At 36.3% G+C, this 14605-nt stretch overlaps 1 protein-coding gene across 2 annotated transcripts in view; it reads right to left on the bottom strand.

Moving 5' to 3' along the window:
* Positions 1-11573, bottom strand: part of LOC146469451 (uncharacterized) — a 15506-nt gene extending 3933 nt beyond the window's left edge. The window contains exons 1-5 of one of the 2 annotated variants that reach the window (XM_085123269.1): positions 11473-11573; positions 3194-3758; positions 2145-2239; positions 802-961; positions 171-234 (exon numbers count right to left, since the gene is read on the bottom strand). In XM_085123269.1, the coding sequence (XP_084979395.1) occupies positions 171-234; positions 802-961; positions 2145-2239; positions 3194-3751 (877 nt within the window). In that variant the 5' untranslated portion in view covers positions 3752-3758; positions 11473-11573. Of the gene's footprint in view, positions 1-170; positions 235-801; positions 962-2144; positions 2240-3193; positions 3759-8901; positions 9238-11472 lie in introns of those variants that run through there. The other variant, XM_085123268.1, reaches the window with a different exon arrangement.
* Between the last annotated feature and the right edge of the window lie 3032 nt (positions 11574-14605).

The following is a 14605-nucleotide window of genomic DNA, read 5'->3' as shown; positions in this document are numbered from 1 at the left end:
GCGTCAAGCATTCCAACAACCGTCCTTCCAATAGAGCAGAAAAATATCGTAACTAATTAATATAAATTTCTTTATAATTTTGGATTTATTTATATTTTTAACTATTTTGCATTGTATTTATTACTTGAAAATTTGGCACTGATTAATGCAACTGTTTATGTAAACAGTACCTTCAGGATCGGCCCCTTCATTCAATGCATGCTCGTATTCTGTTCCATTTTTTAATACTCCAACCTAATATGCGAATTAAAGAAAGAGTGTTTGATGTTCCATCATGTTATTAAAATTATTTGGTCATCTTGAATAATTTCAAGTCGCCTTCGGAGGACACTTTAGCGCAATCTGACTAATGAAGCAGGAGATTGAGCGTATTATATAACTGATGATATTTTGCATATTTTGAAACGAGTAAAATATGAACTCATAGCAAACGAGCCCTGTTGTATAAGATGCCCAACCACAGCGTTAAACATGGAAGGAAATTTAATAGAGAGAGCAAACAGAAGAAAAATTAATGATGATTTTTGCACTTACTGTTGTGAATAACTACAAAAATAGTGCACTATGTTTCACTGGGTAATCGGTAAATTTATTATTTGCCTTGATTAGGGAGACAATCAGATTACCGAAAACTGTTACATCCTGTGTTGAGTATATATTACAGCCCTATTTAGCCCTTACCAGGACAAAATTGCAATCAAGTCATTCAATGTTAAACTCAAGCCTCAAAGGTGCAAGACGAAGGCAATATGTACGTGCTTTAATATTACCTAAGATAGGAATTAAAGTAATAAATCCAACCTTTACTCCGATAAGGCTACTTGGGGTAAGCTCCAAGGAGACCGCTGTCAGGGCTGAGGTCACATTAGCTGTAAATATCGCCATGATAATGAGCCCTAACATGATCCAGATGATGGAGAAAGTGCGAGCTACGATGGACTTTGGTGACTTGTCGCCGTAGCTAATGCAAATGAGGATATAAAAAAATTACAATAATGCTTTATCGGGAAAACACAAAATTAAAACTTGAATCAGTTCTGAAATATTATTTTGTCACCTGGACCACCAACTCTGGCAAAAAGGATTAGATTTTGGCGTGTCAGGTTTTACTCGTGGTTAAATTTAACTATGATAGCAATGGAGGTATTTTTCTGATTCAGGATCAAGCTATGAGGGTCAGTCCCTCGCCCATTTGTCTTCATTAAAGATGAGGCTATAAGGAGAATTGCTGTTTTTGACTTTTATCCACATTAGCGCTTTTTAAACGATTTTGTTCTCATTGTTTTTCATTCAGCTGCAGGAGCGTACGACATCTTGGGAAAGGGATAGCGAAAAAATGTGACTGCTAAAAGGTGTTCGGTGCGAAACCTTCGCTATAGCAGTGCAAATGAAAGTTTTAAGAGGTTTATCTTAGTCTTTTGAAAATCACTTTTACTCCTTTCAATGTTAAAGTGAAATTTTTCTTGAGATCCATACCTTTGGAGGATTAAGAGGCGTTGACTTTGTGTATTTTTTTTTGTATTTAGCAAATAGAAAATCCCAACAAACACAAGACGTACTGATGAAATTTATTTCTTATGACGATGTTGATGTCTTTACGATGGAAATATTTAACTTCAGCTTACAACAAACCTGATTGTAATTGGAAGTAGAAGTTTCTAACAAGCCGATAGAAACAATCTTGATCATTGCTTACCTTCAACGAACATTTTGGCCAAAGGAAAAATGACAAAGAATCGGTACCTTCCCCTCGTGGAGTATTCCACTACTTAATTACTCTGTCTGATTCATTGAGGTGCCTAAATTTCCCGTTACTCGCAAATGAAATAAAGACTGGCTACGAGTCAGTTGCTACTCAATATGAATGGAATGCTACGCGTATGATCACCCGTGATACTTCAGCATAAATCAGGCGATAAGTCAATAAAAGTATTCGAGCATGTGATGTGAGCTCTGGTACGAGAATCAAAATAAAGGTAGATGCTTATTACCGAAATGACCTATTACTAAAATTACCTATTACTGAAATGACCTAGTACTAAAATTACCTATTACTGAAATTACCTTTCACTGAAATCGCAGCGATACAAAAAAAAAAAAAAAAAAAAAAAAAAAAAAAAAACAAACAAACAAACAAACCCTACCCTACTGTAGTCATAGAAATGAAAGACCACCAGAATCCATCCCAGGAACCTCTAATGAACGAGCGCGGAAACTCTTCACTGTTCCAGTATGTGTCCTATCAAAACCAAAATAAAAGAGACGTCAATTTGAATTATTTTGACTAATAATTGTTACTTGTCAAGTCAGAAACATGATGACTAGCTTTTAGCAATGTCTGGGATAGACCGTGACGGACAAAGCTGGCTGCTGCTGCTGCTGCTGCTACTGCTGCTGCTGAAGCTGGTTTACTCGACGATAGGTTAGGCAGGGAGGTTTCCCAGTACATATAAGCTAAACTCTACCGGATAAACAATGTTTAAATAGTTAAAACATTGTCGTGGTCACGTCGCAGTTATAATTTGTTTCATTGGGATTTTCACATCATGTATTACCCTTCTTACTATAGGAAGTAAAGAGCTTAACTTTTTAATTACGATGAATTTCAACCAATTTCAGAGAGATGGTCACCCAGTTTAAGAAAACAAATTAGGGTGAATCTGCTGCCCTGTTTAAAATACCAAGATAGAACATTTAAAATATTAAGCTGAGGTTCTTGGTAAATTACTAACAGTTTGGCTTATAGGGTTGGAATGTCCACTCTTTAGAAAAATAGTACTCACTCAAAAAAAAGCTTTTCAGGATTATTTTACCTTCTTCGGTGACATCTGTAGAACATCTTGTAGATTGCTGTTGTTTACATAAAAGATACTGTATTTTGCTTTAAGACACCAAGACTTTAAGGCATTGAAGCTGCCTAGTTTATATAAATTGTTTTTCAAAACTGGATCATTGTATTATGCAATTCTAGGGATTTAATTGCCTTTACTCATAAATAGTTACACTATACGTCATCTTCTGCTCTTATTTTGCGAAATATTTGTGTGTGTTTTTTTTCTATTGGTGTTTCTTTTTTCTATTCCACTCGCGCTTGTTGGATACGAGCTGAAAGCCAACTCGACAGGTATCTACCATCTCGTATCCAACACGCGCTCGTGGCATAATTGTTAAATATACTGTGACAATTACCTACCAAGGCCCATATAATTATACCAGCGATGGCTGTAAGGACAATGGTAACAGCTAGCAATGGCCAAGCCTTCAGAACGGCATCCAGGGCAACACTGAGCACACTATGGTTATCTTCGAGGGTGATGTACTCTGTTCCGGGATAATCAACGAGTTTCAAAAAGGGAAATTCACCATATCGTCGATTCGTTGGATCCTCAAATATCGGAACAGCAACGTGGGCTTTGTTTTGCCGCAAAAGCTCGAGCATCTCAAACTCGCTGTTAACTTTTGATGTATGTATCTGGTAAAACTTTCCTGCGTAATAGCCACACTCTACCGTTATGTGGCTTAATAACGCATCTCTAATCAGCCCATGGGCTTCTTTGTCGAATGATCCATTGGTAGGTGAAGTTGTGTATGGGGGTTTCAAAATCCAAGCAAAAATGAGAGGCATTTCCGACGTCTCACCGTCTTTGCTGCTTTCGGAAGAGTCACCTTCAGCTGATATGGGCTGGTAATGCATAGCAGCAATAGAGAGTCCGATAATGACGGTCGGTAACGCTTTCAAAACGTTCTGCATTGTAGATCTTTAAAAAAATAACATAAGGAAAATTTACTTGATCATTATTTCGAATGCATGCAGAGATTATGTAGCTGAGCTGATTCAATAAGCCATATTAGTTTCAATCTACTAGCATTCTTTCACTAATGTTGTTCTCTTATTGGCTACGCTACCCGTTATCTATTCTGTTGTAGATAGTGAGTAGAGTAAGTAGCCTAACAATGTGCTGTTGTCAACAAAATGGCGGCGGCTTCGTCGCGTTTTCGAAGCGTCTGTGAAGAGGATTTTCCGAGAATTACTAGTCGAGGCGATTCCGGAGAAGACAAAAATTGCAACGAAACATGGAATGTAGATTTTTCACTGTAAGAAAAGGAGTCGAAACAAAAGTTAAATGATTTTATTCTTCATTTAAACTTTTAAATGTCAGCAATTTTATAATTTTGAAAACATTCAAAGTACCATTTCACCGGCACATTTTTTTTAAACTTGGCTTCCAAAGGGAACTTTTACGTCAGTATATCTTGACATTTTACAATAAAAAAAAACACTCGGCTTCTCGTTTCAGCTTCGAGCGAATGGACGGTTTTAATATAAAATCTTGAATAAAATGCAAAAGCCCGCATACAGAAGCCAATGCAAATCGACCTATTTATATCATTATTCAATAAAATGTCAACCTGACTTCGTGTAGTTAAGTTTTGAACGATAAGTAGATTTATACTGAAACGATTAGATTATTCGCTCTAGATTTCTATCGCGTGATTTTACCATGTAATTGCGAACTCATTGTATCTGCGCTTACCATCAAACGAAACTGAACCGATCCATGTACTTATGCGCACGCTCAGGCTCATGAACTGAAAATTGAAAACTATACGTGATAGTTGATTCGGGCTTTGCCCTCATCAACTATCACGCGATAGAAATCGAGAGCGAATAATCTAATTGTTAAGTTAGTTCGCATTCGACGAGGGTAAAACTGCCTTCTAAGCTTGCACAATGTCCATACTGTTAGTTTGTATGAAAAAGTGCCTGACAAACCTTACCAGAAATTAAAACCTGCACTTAGCTGACAAACTTGTTTGTTATTTGGTTATATTTGTTTCTTTGGGAAACCGGTCGTGATCAAAAATAATTTCAGCGGCTTAACCTGAACTTGATTAAATCTAATTTTTTTTGCTGAGGTAAAATTTGAATGACAAATAACACTTTTTTCTGTAATTTAAATTCGTGTGATCTCGTCATTACGCCGGGTAAGCACAGATACAATGGATTCACAATTACATGGGAAAATCTGATAAATTAGAAACCTAAAATTTTCTGCGAATTTTCAAGATTTCATATGAATAGGAAATTTTCTGCCATTCAGGAAATGCTAACTGGTTGTCGACGATCAATTTTGATTTGTTATTGAACTTGATCATGATCATGTTTGGAATGTCTTTCATTTTCATAGTACGTAATTTTAACCTGTTCAGCCTGGGCTTTTTTGAATTCATGAGCCTGAGCATGCGCATAAATAGTTGAAACAATTCAAATTTCCTAAAACATAGTTGTCAAAATCTTGATGTCAAGAAAATATCATTTTCTTTTCCAAAGTTGTAACTGGCATAGTTAAAGTTAGTCCTTCTGTTCTCCCTCAAGTCTTAGTCATTCGCACTACCAAATATAACAGCAACCGTAATGTTACTCACTTTATTTCAAAGAAATGTCATACTGTCACTTTTCAGAGATCTTTTTTTAATAGAAACATTAGAATCTGGAATACCTTAGCAAATGACCTTCAACTTTCATGCAACTTTCAGATCAGTCAATTCAAATCCATCATGTACAAGTACTATGTAGACGCCTTAAAACATAACTACGACCCAGAGGACCCACGATCTTAGAAAACTATCTGTCCGTCATGAAACGTTTCACTTAATGTGTCTGTCCATCTTCGTTGTTGTTTTTAGTCACTATATGTAACCTTCTTTTTTTTGATTGTTTTTTTTCTTTTTTTGTTGCTGTTGTTGTTGTTGTTTTTTTAATATTTTTAAACTCTGGGACCCCTGCAATTGGCTTACCGGTATTGTGGTATTCCTGCCTAATTTAGCATTTATTATTCCTTGTTTCAGCGTATATACTTATTCCTTCATTTCTCTGTATCATGTAATAAAAGCTAATAAAATAAAATAAAATAAAATAAAATAAAATAAAATAAAATAAAATAAAATAAAATAAAATAAAATAAAATAAAATAAAATAAAATGAAATGAAATGAAATGAAATGAAATGAAATGAAATGAAATGAAATGAAATAAAATAAAATAAAATAAAATAAAATACAATACAATAAAATAAACTAAACTAAAATAAAATAAATAAAAATTAGACTTCACGTGAATTCACAATTTGTCCAGTGGCAACTCAGTTTCTCGCCATTTCACAATTTGGTGTTAGCATTAAAGCTCATTCGAATGAAATACTTTCGGCTGTACTATATACCCAGCAAGTTTCACTGCCATGAATTCAACGCTGTCGAAGTCATGAAGGGAACAAAATTTGCCTCGTCATTCAACTTGGTGCTACCCATAAAACCGCAGCCCAAAAAAATTTTTATTTTGTTCTTTAATGCTATTAGGAAACAACGATTATGTTGTGACAATGATTACGAATTACGAAATTTGAATAGTCAATGATTTCATGCAGCTGTCTGTAATTTGTCTTAAAGGTTTTCAAAACTTGCAAGTCCCGTTTCTTAAATTCCCGTTTCTTTCACCTGGCCATCTTGAATTACCTGAAAAAGTGTTGAAAAAGTGTTCAACTGTGTCCCTTTCTCTCACTTAAAAAACGCGTTCCTAACGAAGGAGATTCAACCTGTTTTCGGCCTCAAAACAAGCCTATTAGTTACAGGTTCAAAAACCTGAAAACCGTACGTTCAAATGGTTAGGAGATTATTATAAATTTGATTTAAAGGAAACGTATTCCTTTGCTTTAACTGCAAGAGCCATATCTGTGCCGGTTTTGTTTTCCTGAAGCTCGTTTATCTGTCTGCATCACAAACGTCTTTGGTCTCCGTGTTCATAAACAATTTATAGATGACATGGGCCGACTCGGTACTCAATCTAACTAAATGATTCGTGGAAAGAGTTTTTTTTCCCCTTAACTGAATTATTTAACGCTTTTTTCCTATCAAATAAAAACCCATACCTTTTCCTACATGTTCACGAGCCGCATAAATTCAAACGGTGTCAACAGTAAATTATCTTTGTCTTAACGAATGCGCATAATACTCAAGTTCTTGAAACTGTAATATTGAACAAACTTATTACCATAATAAAACTGCATTCGAGCCGTATCCAATAGAGAACGTATCGTACTGTGTTCGCACCGACACTGTCAATGCAGTCTCTTAGGCATAAGGATTGATAAATCAATGACAGTAAAGAAATGAAACCGATGTTCACATATGCGGTAATTTGAGTTTTGTTTTTCTTTTTCTAACTTTCCAGATTCTATTAACGAATTCAGCTGTCTTTGCCTGGAGTTAAATTTAACACATTTCAAAACACAAACAATATGCCGAGGTGTTCTTTTGTTTAAAGTGACTACATGAAGATCTAGACGTTTTAATTTGGGTTGACAAATTAACAGCTATCCAATCAATTATGCTAATATCTCAATACAGAAAAGAGTAAATTCGAAGTAAGGAAAGCTGCTAAAAATCAGTTTCAAAATCAAATACAAAATTAAGCCCCTTAAGATATTAAAGATCGCTTTGAAAAGAATTATTTTAAATTCAAAAAAAAATCTTATCGTAGTAGACACGTTTCAAGTGACATTCTTGTTATTTCTTAGTGTTTTTATCAATACTCAGTTTAATCTCAATCCTTCAGAAGCTACTGTACTCGCCCTTTACGCTGACGATTTTTCATTCGAATGTCATAAGAATTAATTTCTTTGCGACGATTACAAATTACCAGCCATTTTTGCTGTCATGTATCTGCTATTTGACAGTGACTGCTTTTGTGATCAGAGCAGAAAACTTGGGATGTAAGCATAAACTCGTCAAAGAACCCTTATTGGGTCATTCAAAGCAGCCTTTGTGTCGACATTGCACGCTGTTTTTACTGCAACTAAATTTCAACGAAATTGCCGCGAAATTAAAGCTAAAATCACTAGAAAATTACACAGTCCAGTCGCCGTAAAAACTGCGACCTAAATCGCATCAAAATTGCCTATTTAAAATGCTTCTTTTGCAAACTCGTTTACCCAATGCCCTGAAGTAACATTTTCCCCAAGTGTACATGTGTTCAAGCTAACTCGTCCTTCCTTTGCTAAGTTGTTGAACATTTTCGAAATCTAAATTCATGTTTTTTTTTTTGCTCTAACAAGCTAAAAAAGAAAAAAAAAAAAAATTAAGCAAGATTTCGCACCGGCGATGATCATTATTCAGCGACTGTTTTGACTAGTTCACAAGAAAAGTAATTAAACGTGTCGAATAAACACTAGAAACTGTAGATATACTTTTATCTATGTAACACTTTACACGCTTATCATAACTGAGCGTTCGTTGTCAGAAGATTACGGAGTCTTAGAGTTTCAGCATTTAAATTATTTGCCTAAAGTAATAATTTACTGACCGACGCGAACGATTATTTGCCTTGGCTAAAGTTTAAAATTCCAACCCTGAGTCCCAACCAGAACAAATTCGAGTTCATTAATCTGGGCATCTGCTCAAAAGTAGTTTATAACTTGGAAAAGCGGAAATAAGTAATTTTACCAACCGGTGTTCTCTCGCTTAAGCGCAGGAACATTCTATTTAGATACATTAATAATTGCTTCCTAGGATAGCTGTACGTTGTATTAATTGAAAATAAAAATCCATATTCACCTTTTTTTCAGAATCCTGTATTAGTTAATGTCCTAGTGTATCAATCTTGCTTTAATGCGAATGTTTGAACTAAGAAAAGACTGATAATATTAATCGTTGCTGATGCAAAACGGTGTGTGCCGTTATCACATTGCACAGAGCAAATGCGACTGATTGAGTATTTGCCATGCGTATATCTGCTCAATAATTTTGCTCGTGATTTCCGTTACATAAACTTATTCCAATACGTTAATCTTCTAAACAAGAGAGTAAACAATTAAAAACGAATAGTTCACAAATGATAAACTCGTACCTTTTTCTCAAAGTTGTATCATAACGCGTCTTGGGCTTGACAGTTAATGATTTTCATGGTTTAAGAACATGCTTGAAAATTATCCAAAGCAATGACATCGCAACTTTCACTGTGTAATTTTGTATTGCTATAATTAATGACCTGTTAATTATTAATAAGGATCCACTTTGATAAACATTTTAGAAGGAAAAATAACAATAATAACGTTCGCTAATCCTACGGTGGAAAAACGCCAGAGATTTTTAAATGTGTTACTTCAGCAAAGAATATTATAGTGAGAAGTTCTTTATAGCTCTTATCCAAACAGCGGGAGATAAAAGTAAAGTTAAGAACGGGTCCAAACCTTTCTGTATCCGTGAATAAACCACCTGCTGAATGCGGTGCCAAAGGTGACGACATCTTGTTAGCCATGATTGGTTACTGTTCTATACACGTGCCGATATCGATTTCAATATATAGGGAATGAAGGTGTCAAACCTCATGCAAAAGAAATTCAGGTATAAATTAAAGGCGGCTCGGCAGTTTCAATCTCGTACTACTTGTTGTCAGTTCGGCGCTCTAGAAATAAATAATTGCTGTCGCAGCGTGGTAGCCTGAAGCGACCGAGCAAAGCAGCACTAAAATCGGTCAGCTTTCTTGCAAATGCAAAGGATTGTGGTTGCGCAAAGATCAATGAAACAACGCCGTATTGTGGTTAATTTTGTGGACACCACAAATGCAACGCGCTTCTCTGCTCTGCTCAACTTTTCGGATCGACTGGAGGAATAGAAGTGAGTATTTTCTCGTTTTTAATGCCCCTAATTTTACGGAATGTTTCTACTTCGTTTTATATTTTCTTAACTGCATCGTTTTTAATTTTAGAACGCAATACATTGGCATTTTTAAGGTTAAGGTATACCCTCCAGGTAAGAATGAATAAAGGCAAATTCTTGAAAGTTGTGTTGTTGATATTGATTACCCGGGTTGATTATTCTTATTATTCGCGATTTCGTCTCGAATTCCACATAGTGTTATGACTGCCTTCAGTTTATCGATTACAGTGGCAGCTAACAAGTTGTATAACCTGTCAATTTCGAAGAAACTCGAGAAGTAATGTACAGTTGCCGTGCAGTGAGAACAGTGTTTCGCTCCGATGGGAGATGACCTAAGAGACGCCGTCAAAGTCCTTTGTATATTATGTAAAGTTAAGTTTTCCGTTTTCCAGCATGTTTGTAATTTACTGTAATTTTTTTTTGTCTTGTCCCGCCTCGACTAGCTTTGGGGCTATTTGGGGACAAGGCCTTTATATAATCTGAATCAGTAAATAAATTGTTGTCTGTAAAATAAGTCCTAGGATTCTAACATGATCATTTTTAGTACTAACTTTAGGAATTCAGGCTACACTATAATTTAAGGACTACCTTACCCGAAAAGCAAAGAATGCATACTGAGAAGGCCTGCGCCCCTAGAAAAATGGTCTTACGCCGAATGGTTCAGTTTCAGAACTTTGGGAGACCATAACGCTGGCTACCGTGCCGAAATCGATGAGCGTATTTCTAATCATGCGATCTTCCATATCGTCTCTGATTGGAATTTTTTTTTTTCAGCAGGGCAAGACTGCACTTCAGCTGAGCTTAAACAATTGAATATTTTAAAGCTATGAAACTGAAATAGATAATAAGTACACGATGAAATGCCCAGAAGAAAAAATTTCCGAAAATTTTCATCATGTAATTATTCTATTTATCTAGATATTTCATTTTCATAGCGTTGGCTGGTTCGCTAAATATTTGAAAAACACTTCAAATGCTGGATATTAATTCTTTTCAAATGGTAAGCTTGACATGACAACATGTTATTTCATTTCGGATTTTTCATCACGCGACTTTCAACATGCCAATTAAAACCCTTTCGATGCCTGAAGGGCGACTTTAGTCTCACTACCCATACACTGCTAAAGGCAACTTTAGTCGCCCAAACAAAAGACTGTATTGCATTTACATGTGCTTCGACAGCGTGCGCGTTTTCGAAAGACAAATTTTAACAACAAGAGAGTTGCAAGAACGTGTATTTTGAAAATTTTCGATCGTCTTTCAAACCTTGGGATTTAAATATGGCGACTGCGAAGGAATGGTATGACACTGACGAAACTCGAGAACTTGTTTTACACAACTCTGACTTGGAAAGGGAAGAGTTAAGCAGTGATTTCGAAAGTGAAAGGAGCGATGATGATTCTTTAAACAGCAGAGCCAGTGATGGAGATGATCGGGCGGAAAGTGCCCATCACGCGACTATCAACATGCCAATCAATACACTTTGGGTTGTTATACACGTTGTTTGTCCATTACACTGGGTTTTCAGGATTCACATAGGTACAATGAACCACTTTCACCCTTCTCTTCCTTTTCTCACCTCCGTCCCAAAGGCAGCATTTACTACCGCTCCAGTATACTGGTAATGAATAAATGGGAAGTTCAGTGGTTTCTACACAGTAGCTCTTTCATCCACTGTTTCCAGGTCGAATTAGAATTTGGGAATGGTATTTTTTGTGGAGGGATGTTAACCAAAGAACCCAGAGAAATCTATATTCACCTCGGAGCAGGGACGAAAATCAACAACAAACTCAACCAACATATGGCGCCAACACCGGGAACACATTGCTGGAAAACGAGTGCTCTCGCCACTGCGCCATCCCCGTTCCTCAACACCTGCCGTTTGTACAATAATCGCTGATTCAATTTGCATAATTTTGAAATAAAACCTCCGTTCAGATAATTAGAAATTGGTACTTCATGTTGTTATTTTAAAATGCTAATGTGCTGGCGTTAAGAGAAAAAAGTATACTTAAAATAACATTTCTTTAAAGCTTAGAATTTGCATGTTTCCAGCAGACAAAGAGAAAAAACACGAAGTGTGCTCGTGGGAGTCATTCAAACTAGCACTCCATGCCGACTCGAAAAAGCCCAGCTGAAAATAAGGTGTTAAGATTAGCAATTTTTGTATCCTTCTTGTTATGCTTCTAGATCTCTTTGAAGTTAAGAAACAACGGAGATAATATTACAGTGAATAATATATCTGAAATTTGAATAGTCAATTATTTCAGTTCTCTTTAATTTGTCTCAAGGGTTTTCAAAACTTGGAAGATCATAACAAAAACCGCAAATTCCCGTTTCTTTCACCTGGCCATCTTAAATTATCGGAAAAAGTGTTCAAATACCCCTTTCAACTATGTGTTTGATTCTCTCAATGTGACAAACTTGCGATTTCTAGTAAAACGCGTTTAGTTTCAACGAAATAAATTCAACCTGTTTTCCTCATTAAAACTAACTTCTTAGGGACAGGTGCATAAAAGCCTGAAAATCATTTGAATAGTTAATCGAAGAGTTATTTATAATTTAAAGGAAACTTACCTTTTTTGAACTGTGAGATGTATTTATCTGTGTCTGTTTCCTTTTACTGAAGCTCAGTTATCTGATCAGAAGTGGCTCAATGATCGTAAACGTCTTAACTCTCAGCGTTCATAAAAAAAGGAAAATTAATTGACAACATGGGACGACTAAGTACCAGTACTTCCTCTAGCAGATAAATTCAAACGGTGTCGATATTACCCCCCCCCCCCCCCTCCCTCTCACCAGAAATGTTATACAAAATGGCTGCCAACTAAGCTGCAAGCATGCGCAAAGGACATATATACGGATTAAATATGGCGGCAGACCATATAGAGAATGTGGGGGAAATTATAAACTTCTGCATTTTTGTCCTTGTGGCCGAAAATGCTACTTTCCCCCGCTCAAAAATTGATAAAGCAAGGATCGAACAGTGCTTCAATCGAAGAAGACGTCAGGATAAAATCATTCTAGCCAGTTCTTTTTGATCGAAATAAACCCAGAAATGAGCACAATATCCTCCTACTAGCTTGTTAAAATGGTGTTTACCTTCATACCTTCCTTCATCTGCAGAGAGAAAATCGTTACTCCGAGACGTTTCCCCAGCTTCCCATTCGAGAGATGTGGTGTTAAGGTAGCAAAACGAATATTTTGTCCCAAAAATACATCCACTAAGGCAGTGCCTTTTTAATCCGAAAAGCAGGAATTTTTGTAAATGAGACATACGTAAGGTTGGAGCGATTAGTGAAGCAAAAATGTTCCTAAAACCGGTTTGTTCTTGTTTAGCTTTGGCAGACATTTTGTTTTATCTCGTTATCTTGGTCAGTTGTATTCCCTGCTATAATAGCGCGGAAGCCGCTGAACATAAGAACTGGCCTAATAAAAAAAAAAAAAAGCTGGAAGGAACGTACATCAACAAGCCGATAAAGGCTTTAATCACAATATTCAAATTTCCGTTTATCCTCCACTCAGTACCCTTCTACTCCATGAACATGACTTTTTTTTGTTGCTGGTCGATTCTTTAAAAATTCTTTACCGCTCGCATTGTTTAAAACCTTGTAAAATTCCCCACTTACCCTTTTATTCAATCTGCCCCGCCATTTTAAATCCGCGCCTGTGATACAAACCGCTTGCCGCCAAAAACATCAACACCAAAATGGCGTAAAATCGCTGTTGCTAGTTAACATTGTACTGTGTAACAGTGTTTAAAGCTCGTACAATTCTTCGGTGATCAAAGTTCTCATTTCTACTGAAGCTATAGAGAAAAAATGTGACCCCATTTGTACCCAAAACCACGAGAGCAACTACCGATACTCGCCGTCCGGTTTGTGTATGTGTAATCCTTTTGAAATAACAATGTTTTCTGCCAAAATAGTAGAAAATCGTGATGACGTTGGTAGCGCATTGAGTTATCTTTGTGCTTTAAGGAGGCTCGAAAGGGTTTCTGAAAGCTCATAAACATGTCAATACAAATCGACACTGAAATTTTACCCCTTAAGTCTCTGAAACAAATTGTACCTAAGCTTTTAACAGGGTTGTTCAAGTTTCATTTAAGACAACTTATGACGTCATATACGTTGTCATGGTAACCGTAACTCTCTAGAGACATACTCCTTAAAAGTCACTTTTTAAAAGTTATCTTAAAAACTAACTCGGTGACCTATACTTTTTATTGGCGTTTTTGATAGTTAGCAGTGTTCTTCACATCCCCTGAAAATTTTAAAAAAAATCTGTGGTGTGGAAATCGAGAAACCTTGGAAAAAGGTCTTTTAAAAATTAAAAAAACATCTACAGATTTTCTCTTTAAAGTCTTGAATGTAAGATACAGTTAAATACTGTTTGCATGAAAAATTTCAATATAGAGATAAATTGATCCAAAGTTTGTCTTGTTACTTCCGGTTCGTGCAGTTTCGCGGCCATTATCATTTCCGGTCTCGCGATTGGAATGGATTCCTTCTGTAGCTTTCTGTCAATCGAGCGATCGTGCGAAGTCATCAATGGAAGAAATCGAAGGAACATAAAGGAATGAAAAGGCTAAGGGCGTATTGAATTGAAACAAAGAGAAAGGTCGTGTTTATAGTTCGTAGAAGTACTTTAAAACTGTGGAAATTATTCTTTTGTTTGATGAAATTCTGGGCGACTTGGCCGACTTGTTTTGGCGAGGCTGGGAATTGCGATTCGATGGCGGGAGTGCAATAATACCATACAGACCGTTTAGTCCAAATTTGGAATGAGCTTCTTGGAGAGTACTGAAGGCCAAACCGGCATCTGCTAACTTCGGGATTGTTGTCAAAGTTAACTTCAAAGAGCCACTCGGGAGGTAAAGATTTCCGCTGAAG

The sequence above is a fragment of the Pavona decussata genome, unplaced genomic scaffold, assembly GCF_977016875.1.
Source record: "Pavona decussata unplaced genomic scaffold, jaPavDecu1.1 SCAFFOLD_124, whole genome shotgun sequence".
NCBI lineage: Eukaryota > Metazoa > Cnidaria > Anthozoa > Scleractinia > Agariciidae > Pavona > Pavona decussata.
This window is presented reverse-complemented; position numbering and strand designations above follow the sequence as displayed.